Source organism: Crassostrea angulata, chromosome 3, assembly GCF_025612915.1.
Source record: "Crassostrea angulata isolate pt1a10 chromosome 3, ASM2561291v2, whole genome shotgun sequence".
NCBI lineage: Eukaryota > Metazoa > Mollusca > Bivalvia > Ostreida > Ostreidae > Magallana > Magallana angulata.
This window is the reverse complement of record NC_069113.1, coordinates 49,461,437-49,471,986: the sequence shown is the minus strand read 5'-3', so window position 1 is coordinate 49,471,986 and position 10,550 is coordinate 49,461,437. Positions and strand designations below refer to the sequence as shown.

Genomic DNA, 10,550 nt, shown 5'->3' with positions numbered 1-10,550 from the left:
ATAATTAAAACAATACATACAATACTGCATGTAGTTCAACTTTATTTTTTAATAACAAAATAAAAAGAGAAAACACTCTTCCTGAGTCAAAAAATATAACAATTAAACAATGCACATTTTCAATAAACTAATTCATGGCACAAAACAAAGCAAATGTATATGGAGATACACATAAATAAAAAATATTTGAAAGCTCACCAAAAAATATCTCTTCCTCAGTTTAAATACACAATATTTCTGGGACTTTCAGGTAGCAGAATTAAAATAATGACAGATCACCACATTTGCAATTTTACAACATGTCAAATTACAGCACCTTGTACTGAAAGAACCTCTTCCTACCAAAAAATAAGCTCTCTGTTTAATTCTAACTGATCACAATAACCCCTATTAATCAATGTACAATTATTCAGGAAAATTGAAATTTTAAGTTTGAACCTGCTTCTAGATTGTTCAAACTAAAGTTTACTTCCCTAACTAAATGATTGGCTAATTCTGCAAACACATGTTTATCTAAAACACTTTCTAAATTGCACTGAATTGCACAGTATTTCAATGTTTTGATCTGTTCAAGAACACATTTTAATTGTCCGACAGTAACCTCATCACAAGATACAAACTGCAATACCGATAACTGAACATGTGAAAGAGATGCAGTAAATGCTGAAAACAAGGAGTTTTCCAGAGGAAATTTTTTCAGGACAAAAACTTCTAAATTCTGGAATTCAAATTCAAGGAAAACGTCAACAACACGTAAAAGAGCTATCTCTTGAAAACTGTTAAGTGCTGTAATGGTCAACTTCTTTAAATTTGGCATAAATTTTAACCCACTTTGCTCAGTCAAAGCATCAAGATGAACAATAAAAGCTGTTCTTTTGAAATATATCACAAAATTCAAAATTCTTTGCAAACTTCATATAATTTGCAGTTATAATCCATGTTTTGGTCATGCATGCACTTTGGAAATGTAATCTGAAATAAAAAAGTAAATTACTTTTAAAAACTTAATTTATTTAAATTTTTTCATTATTTCCAAAAATTCTCTCAATATATCATTTTTCTCCTGAGAAAAGCCGTCAATGTGACACCAAATCAAATCGAGTTTTCTTTTATATGAAAAGAATCCATAATCCATTTGGCAACCCTAAATTGAAAAACACTACATAACAAGTTAAAACGTGACGTAACAGACGACGCGTGAAAGTACGGCTTTTCAATACTTCATGTGTTCAAGAAACCGTGGCTGGTAAAGAGAGCTTTCAGACTTCGGACCGTGGTTTGATACAATACTATTGCGTTACATTGAACACCCTATGAAAATCTTCCTCTTCGGTAGTGCATATCTAGCAGGCATTGCCGTAAACGAAGTATGTGTGACATATTTAAAGTACAAGTTAATTACATAATCATTGTCAACCAAATGTTTTATTATATGGTAAAATGTACTATTATGTAAAACATGTTATTGAAGCTGAATATAATAAACAGTGTACACACACACATGCGTTGTATATGACATGGTGTCAGAAGTGGCTGCCAAAATCGGCCAGATACCCAGACCAAACGAAAACATCCTTCAAGGAAATTAAGTGTTCGACATTTACAGTGACCATTTGAAGTCATATTTCATGTCATTTTAAAAAAATGGCATCGGACAAGGAGCCAAATCCGAAGATGGCGTGGGAATCTCAGGACCTCCCGAGTGCATTTAAGTCATTCAAAGCTCACTGTGAATTTATGTTTGGTGGACCTCTCAAAGGGAAATCGGAGGAACAGCAGTGCAATTACCTGATGTTATGGGTAGGTGAGAAGGGCAGAAACATTTATTCGACTTGGAATCTGCAGGGTGATGACAAGAAAACTTTCAAAGTTTATTTTGACCGTTTTGAACAATATTGCAAGCCTAAATCTAATGTGATATATGCACGTTACAAGTTCAAGTGTCGCACTCAAGATGAAGAAGAAACTTTTGAACAGTTTTATACCGATTTGAAAGTGTTGTTCAATGACTGTGGTTATATTCCTGATATTGAGGACGAGATGTTGAGAGATCACATTGTGTTTGGTGTGAAATCAAAGAAAGTTCGTGAAAAGCTCATTAGTGAAGGATCAGAGCTGACTCAACAGACATGTACAGACATTGTAAGAACATTTGAGCTGTCACAGAAGCAATTGAAATCTATGAATTCATCAGGGGAAGACCCTAATGTGAATATGATTGTAAAGAAGAAGCAGCAAGCAGTTAAACCTCGCGCATTCAAGGCAAAACAGAAGAAGTGTTCCCGATGTGGATACGAACATTTCTCTAAAGATAGATGTCCTGCTATTGGTCAGTTGTGTAATTTGTGTCAGAAGCCTGACCATTTCGCAAGTATGTGCAAAACTAAAACACAGTCGTACTCCCACAAGCATGTTAAAACCAAAGAATATCATAAACAGAAGAAGAAAGTGAATATGGTACAAGATATATCATCAGATACAGTCAGTGAAAGTGACGAAGAAAGTGATACATCTGCTGAAATATTTATGGGCATGATACATGAAGTTAACTCTGTAAATCCAGAATCATACTGGACAATTAACTGTAAAGTGAATGATCATAGTGTAACAATGCATGTGGACACTGGAGCCAAATGTAGTGTCCTTAGCCGGAATGTTCTACAGCGCCTGAAATTCAGTGAAACAATACAGAGATCAGAAGCCGTATTGAAAAGTTTCAGTGGACATACCATTAAATCCACAGGATTAGTAGTACTTCCATGCATATTTCACCATGAAACATTCAACATTCCATTTGAAGTTGTAGACATCAAAACTCCAACAATACTTGGATCAGAGACAAGTCAACAGATAGGACTAGTTCAGAAGATGTTTAGTGTGGCACAATTTGAAACACAGGCCTCACAAAACCTAACCGAACAGTTGATACGCAAGAACTATTCAGATTTATTCATTGGTGTTGGTCGTTTACCTGGCAAACACAAGATACACTTGAAGGAGGATGTGCAACCAGTCGTCCATCCACCGAGACGTATCTCAGTAGCACTTCGTCAAAAGGTGAAGGACAAACTTAGAACCATGGAGAAAAATGGAATCATTGTTCGGCAGATAGAGCCAACTGAGTGGGTCAACAGTCTTGTTACAGTCATAAAACCCAATGGTTCAGTGAGACTTTGCCTTGATCCTAGAGATCTCAACAAAGCCATAAGAAGACCCCATTATCCTATGCTTGCCATTGAGGAAATTGTCTCTCGCATGCCAAATGCCAAGTACTTCTCCAAGTTTGATGCAACTTCCGGGTTTTGGCAGATTCAGCTGGACGAGGACAGTTCCAAACTTTGTACATTTAACTCACCACTTGGAAGATTCAGATTCTTAAGGATGCAATTTGGTCTCAACTGTGCATCGGAAATACTGAGTATACCAAAGTGTGATGTCACGAATGGTGGAAGACATTGACGGTGCTGAAGTCATCGTAGACGATATTCTTGTGTGGGGTGAAACTCTAAAAGAACATGACGAAAGAATAAAGAAAGTCTTAGAACGAGTAAGACACTATAATTTGAAATTGAGTTCCGAAAAATGTGAATTCCGCAGAAAGGAAGTGACCCATGTTGGACATGTTCTCAGTAGTGAGGGACTCAAGGCAGATCCAGAGAAGGTCCGGGCCGTGATGGAAATGACACCGCCAGCTAACAAAAAGGACCTAAGGAAATTCATGGGATTCATTCAGTATCTTGCCAAATTTCTTCCAAACTTGTCTTAGGAATCGGCACCCTTACGACAATTACTCTCTAAGGATGTTGCATGGCATTTGGATGGAAACAAGCAGAAAAGTTTCCAGAAACTGAAGGAGATGGTAACCAATACTCCAGTTTTGACATATTTTGATCATGAAAAACCAGTCTTACTTACCGTGGACAGCAGCTCAACAGGTCTTGGAGCAGCATTAATTCAAGATGGTAAACCAATCGCATTTGGATCCAGAGCTTTGACTACAACACAGCAGAAGTACTCACAGTTGGAAAAGGAGACCCTAGCTATAGTTTATGGCTGTCAGAAATTTCACCAGTATGTCTATGGAAGACGAATTCAAGTTGAAACTGACCATAAACCTCTTCAATCTATATTCCGTAAACCATTACTTGACATTCCAGCCCGACTGCAGAAAATGGTTCTTACATTACAGTGTTATGACTTGGATGTAACATACAAACCTGGGAATACTCTTGTTGTAGCTGATCATCACAGGCACTTGTTTCTGAGAATTTTTTTTTATTCCTATAGTATAATAATAACACAAGGTATCTAACTCCGAATGAGGTAAACCTACCCCTCCCGTGTGTTGCAGTCGTTTTCGCTTTTATACAAAATGCAATGCAAAAGTGTTTAGTACCATTTTCTTCTACAATAAATTATCTAAACAACCCTATATAGCATGCTTTTGTTATATTCTAATGTGCATAATCTGCGTCAAAACACGATCGACCCAAATTGAACCGTAGGCACTGACATGATAATATCGCCGAGAATAGTAATTTGGATTCTGATTGGCTAGGAGTCTGTTTCTAAAATTACACAGGAAAACTGAAAACTTGAAATGATTCTACTCAGAAAAGCTATTCTAGAAGGATGACCAGAGAGTCGCGATCAACTTCCCGTGGAAATACGCACCTACTGGAATTACAGAGATGAACTTGCATGCATAGATGGCTTGATCTTCAAAGGTCTTAGACTAATGATACCACAAACCTGTCGTAAGGAAATGTTAGCGAGGATACACGAATCTCATTTAGGCATTGTAAAATGCAAAGCAATGGCACGTGAAATCATGTTTTGGCCATCTATGGGAAGTCACATTGAAGATATTATCTCCAAATGCAGCATTTGTGCTACCCATCAACGACAAAATCCAAGAGAAAGTCTTATTCCTCATAAAATACCAAACCGACCTTGGTCTAAAATAGCAATGGATTTGTTTGAATTCAATGGACACCAGTATCTCCTGTCAGTAAACTTTTATTCAAAATGGCCAGAGATAGCGAAACTGGAACAGCCTAACTCCAGTTGTGTGATTCAACATCTAAAGAGCCTGTTCGCACGATACGGTATTCCTGATGAAGCCTTGTCTGATAATGGACCTCAGTTTGCTAGTGCTGAATTTAGGAAATTTGCCCAAGATTATGAATTTCGCCACTTGACGTCTAGTCCCCATTTCCCAAATTTAATGGACAAGTGAAACGAATTATTCAAACAATCAAACACTTACTCGAAAAAGCAAAGGATCCTTTCCTGGCAATCTTGGATTATAGGAACACACCTTTAGAAGAACTTGGATTATCGCCAGCTCAGTTATTTCTAGCGAGACGATTAAGGACAAAGTTACCTGTATCAGCAACACTTTTGAAACCACAAAACGCTGAATTTGTCAAAGAAAGCTTAAAGACTCGCCAGGCAAAGCAGAAGAGGAAATTTGATAAACATGTTCCAAAATCTGACTTGAAACCATTGATTCCAGGAGAAAAGGTTATGATCAAACACAATAATCAGTGGATACATGGATCAGTTGCAGAGAAACATGAATTATCGCAGAAATAGAAGGGACTTCAGGCCAACAAACTCTAATCCTGCGGAAGTGAGGGAAGAAGAAGAAAACCTGGAAATTACACCATTCCTGGATCATGCCGCCCAACATGGATCGATGGATCGTGTGGATAGGAAACCCGAGAGAAAACCTACTATTGGTAACGCAAAGGAGATACAGAAGGACATGTCTCAAAAGATTCAGAGTCCAATGAAGACCAGGTCGGGATGTGAAATCAAACTTCCATCAAGATTCCGTGATTAGTTGTGAAATCGGTGTTAAAAAAACTTCTATGACGTCACCAATTGTACTTAGTTAACGTTTATTTTCACTATTCAACCAGCAGGTGTTGGATATATAAATATCCAACTAATAGGAGTTGGATATTTTTAATATCCAACCGTCAATCAGTTGGATATTCAAATATCCAACAGGACATTAAACAAAGAAAACTGACAAAAATGTTGAAACGTGTATCTCCAATATAAATCCAAATTTATAAAACAGAATTTTGTCATCCATAAATGTATATCCGATAAGCCACGAATAAAATTTTTGCAGAAATATCTCCCTTTCTTAATTTTGATAGATTCGGGATCACATATAAATCACTTTCATAAACTTTTAGACTTCCTCTTTGAACCTTGAACCATATCACTCCTTCTAATTAGTTTAACAATATAGGAAATATTGTCGCACTATGACTTCATAAGACTCCTATCAATTCTTTAGATAAATCATCGTTTGTTAATTGACGTCAAAATTCAGATTTTTCCTTTCTCCTTGCAAGTTTAAAATATCATGCATTCAAACGGTATCCATGTCTTTTCAGGAATTGTGGATCTCTATATACATTGTACAAGTGTGTACTTTGCGTTAAAAATTCATCTTCTAAATCTATGTCTGCTCAGTACAGCGGTATGGTTTTCTATAACATGCGCACCTGTTCACTCGTCCATTATTAAAAAGGTGTGTTTGGTTAGGCTATTGTGTATGGTATTGCTGGAATTTTACTTTTGTGCGACATCACAGTTGGATATATGAATGGGTCAATGCTTCTTAGAGGCTCAAATGGGGGACTTTTTTTAAGTAAGATAAATAACTCGATAGTGTTGAATACTAGTAGTTTAGAGAAACATCCCCTCCTCGGGCCTTCGGCCCTCGGAGAGAATGTTTTCTCTAAACTATTCAACACCATCTCGTTATTTATTCATTACATAATCTGTTCAATATTTTATTTCTTTATTTGAAATTATCAGTGAAAGTTGTAGTGGCTCAGACAGAGCATCGATGCAACTTGTGTATTGATTCATAAGGATTCAGAGATGGAACCTATGACAGCAGAACAATTTACAGAATAGTAAATTTTCATTTATTAGACTTTTAAAGTAAAATTAGAAATTCTTTTCGTTTAATTTAATTGTATGTAGATTGGCTTAAACTAAATTCTTGAAAGAAAGGGAGATGTGACATATTTAAAGTACAAGTTCATTACATAATCATTGTCAACCAAAAGTTTTATTATATGGTAAAATGTACTTTTATGTAAAACATGTTATTGAAGCTGAATATAATAAACAGTCTACACACACATGCGTTGTATATGACAGAATGTGTCTATAATGAAGAAGCATTTTCTAGATTTGTAAATTTCCTGACACTTTAGTACTACATTTGTTATGTTTCTGCTGGGCTTTGGCCTTTAAGGAGGGACTGTCAATTGTCATATAGGAATATGCATATATAAGGTCGCCTGAGTCACTCAAGTGTCCTATAGACATTGATCTTTGTCCTTCGTCGTGCGTTACCAATTTCTTCTTTAAAACTCCAACCCAAATAATATTACAACTTTTGGTTAGAACCAGCGCCATGATAAGAGAAATCTATATTGTGAAATTCATGACCCGTCTCGTTGGTGGGGCCTTTAATGCCAAAAGCTAAATTTTCAAAAATCTTCTCTACTTACACATACGTGATGAAAAACTTAATACATGATGGCAATAAAGCCCTTTACAACATTGTGAAACCCATTTCAATATTTTGCTTTACTAATATGTAGTGATTGTGGACTTATTCTATGTACAAGCTGTTTAGCCCATTACGTCACCAAGCGTGAGTTACAGCACGATATGTGTTACCGCCAGTTAGAAGTCTGCAGCCGGCGATTACAGATGCCAGACCTGTGTAGGACGAGGCGACCGGCGAGTCTAGCGGTACCATACCCATGGATTGTTGTGATTGTAATACATAGACCCAATAAATACTACAAATATACAAAAATATGTATAAAATTTTAAGCGCTTTCATTAAATCTTTAGACGTTTTAAATATAACAATAACGTTCCTTGGTAACGTCTACAATAAAGTAGTACTACTTGGCTCTGAACTTTGTTTTTATGTCCATCTTCCTTCTTTGGCCGTTGCTAAACGTTTCAATCTCCCTCCCTTTGAATGATTACAAGCTTATCTTTTGAAAAAGATTGGCGAGCTAGCGCTGTAGCCATCATAAAACACAGATGCAGATTTCTAAAACATTAGTTTAAATTTCTGAATCGACATAATTAACAATAGGAAGGCACAGTGGTGTACTGGAATTGTGATGGAGTGGGGTCTCAATTTAGAATAATGATATGAGATATGACATTGCCGATGTGAAGCACACTCTAGATTCACAATTATTGTGAATCTAGAGAGGGCTTCACATCGTCAATTGCATATCTCATTGACTGTGCCTTAATCACTATACATCTACTGTAATTTCAATTTCGAGGTGAAAATTTTAAATTAAAGAACCATTGGTACTGTTTTGTAGCAATCGTATTTTCTTGGGCCTTTCCGGCAAGCTCGGAACACATATCCAAGGTTGTTTTCCTAACTTGAAGGTAGTTTAAGGTAAAGCTAGCTATATAACACAAAACTTCATGTAAAGATGATAAAACGAAATTCACAGGGTACAGTTTATCTACAGAAGTACAGTATTCCCAGAATCCCCTACTATGGAGTCGAGCATGCGTAATCCAGTGAAAAAGACTAACGTAGTTGCTAGCGCTCTCGAGCGCTAGCAACAAAACTTTCCGTTATATTGCGCCATTATTTATCAATACCGGATATTAACCCTATGTGTGCTGACTTGTTTTACGGCAACTTATGTCCCAGTACTGAGTTGTTTAAGAACACCAGCAAATTTAGTAGCATATCGTATTTAACATTAAGTAATTTTGGTAATTAACCGGGTTTTCCAACGGAAAAATCCGGTTATTAAAATGGTGAAAATGGTGGGCGGGCGGCTGCCAAAAGGGTACCCTCATTGTACGGATAACTCCTCCTACAGTTTTCAAGATAGAAAGTTGTTCTTTTGCAGATCAATTGTACATATATCAGAGGTGTGCATATTGCTAGGATTTTGATTTCCGATAATTTATCGAAAAAATACCAGCTTTTGAACTTCGTCATTTTTTTGGCAAAATGTTGCATATAGGGTACCCTCATTGTACGGATAACTCCTCCTACAGTTCTCAAGATAGGAAGTTGTTCTTTTGCAGATCAATTGTACATATATCAGAGGTGTGCATATTGCTAGTCATTTTTTGGCAAAATGTTGCATATACATGTAGGGTACTCCATTTCACTGGATAAGGGTTGACATGGATTACGGATACAGTTTACATAAAAGAAAACCCGGTTTGCTGTCACATTGACAGCTTTTCACTTGTTGTTAGCTTACGCTGTTGAAATTTGTCACAGATATTGTTTAATATCAGCTCTCTCTGACACAAATTAATGAAGATGGATTTTTACATTTATGCCCATTTTTCGGTAACCATGGCAACATAAATTAAGTAAAATGAAGATTTTTTGATATTCAATGTTTTAATATGGGGATAACATCAAACTTCCCATAATAAAATGAAAGAAAATTAATACAAGTACTTTTGAGAAATTAAATCAAGAAAATAAAAAGAATTGCTGGCAAAATTATCAGAACTCAATTCAAAAAATTCATTTCAATGCATGCGTTAAAAGAATGAATATCAAATGTCAATTAATGTCAATAAATTATAAATTCCGAAAAAATGTGGACAGTTAAATAGTGACATGAGTTCACCTCTCAGTGGGCTGGCCTAATAGCCTCTTATAAGCTAGAACATAGTCTTGCTTGGTGTGGTATATCACAAAACATGGCTATATGCACAATGCCACATTGCATTAACTACATTCATAAAAAGTCTGCCTTCCTGGCCTTTTTCTTCCTTCCACTCATCTGCACGCTTTGCAGCATATACAAAACGGAGTCTGCAGACAGTCTTGGTCACAACAATTTTTCTTAAAAAGTGGTGCCAACTTAGCCTCTCCAGGGACTTGCCAGTTGCTGGTCTGCCTGCTACTTTTGTGTGGAACTCTATTATATTTTTATTATGGTGGGAACCAAGAGGCAAGGCGCCTGTTAATTATTTTGGTAACACGCCTTTAGGTAATTAAAGGTTACTTTTCATTTTAAATATTTCTTTTTGACCAAAGCCCATCTTTTAGCACTTGAATAAATGGCCAAGCATGTATGATGAAGCTATATCATATACATGTAGTTAAATTTATTATTATATTATTTGTAATGCATTTTAATGCGTTTGTAGGAAAACTGGTTTTGTTTTTTATGAAATGGCATACCTATGTCATCGTTTCATCCTTATACTTAATGATTATTTGTTTATACTCCATTATTTGATGCTATTAAAATATATTAAACTTGAACACAACCTGAAGTCAAACACATGTTGCCAGCTAGGTCAAGCCATATATTTTTAATTGTATTTATATGCTTATTCCTCCTTTCCTACTACAGATATCGTGACCTTCCTTGTTCAGGCAATATAAATATAAGGCTTGACAAGGTGAACTTGTGTTGCGTCTTCGGGGTCGAAGACTATTTAAGGAGAGAGGAATGTAGTAGTTGGTGCTATATGATATG

The 10,550-nt window shown here is 36.2% G+C and overlaps 1 protein-coding gene across 1 annotated transcript; it reads left to right on the top strand.

The window, feature by feature from the left end:
- Positions 1–1,644: 1,644 nt before the first annotated feature.
- Positions 1,645–3,766, top strand: LOC128176945 (uncharacterized protein K02A2.6-like). The gene is made up of 2 exons (XM_052843458.1): positions 1,645–3,428; positions 3,598–3,766. Exons 1-2 carry the CDS (start codon positions 1,645–1,647, stop codon positions 3,764–3,766), a joined length of 1,953 nt encoding a protein of 650 aa, XP_052699418.1.
- Positions 3,767–10,550: the final 6,784 nt, after the last annotated feature.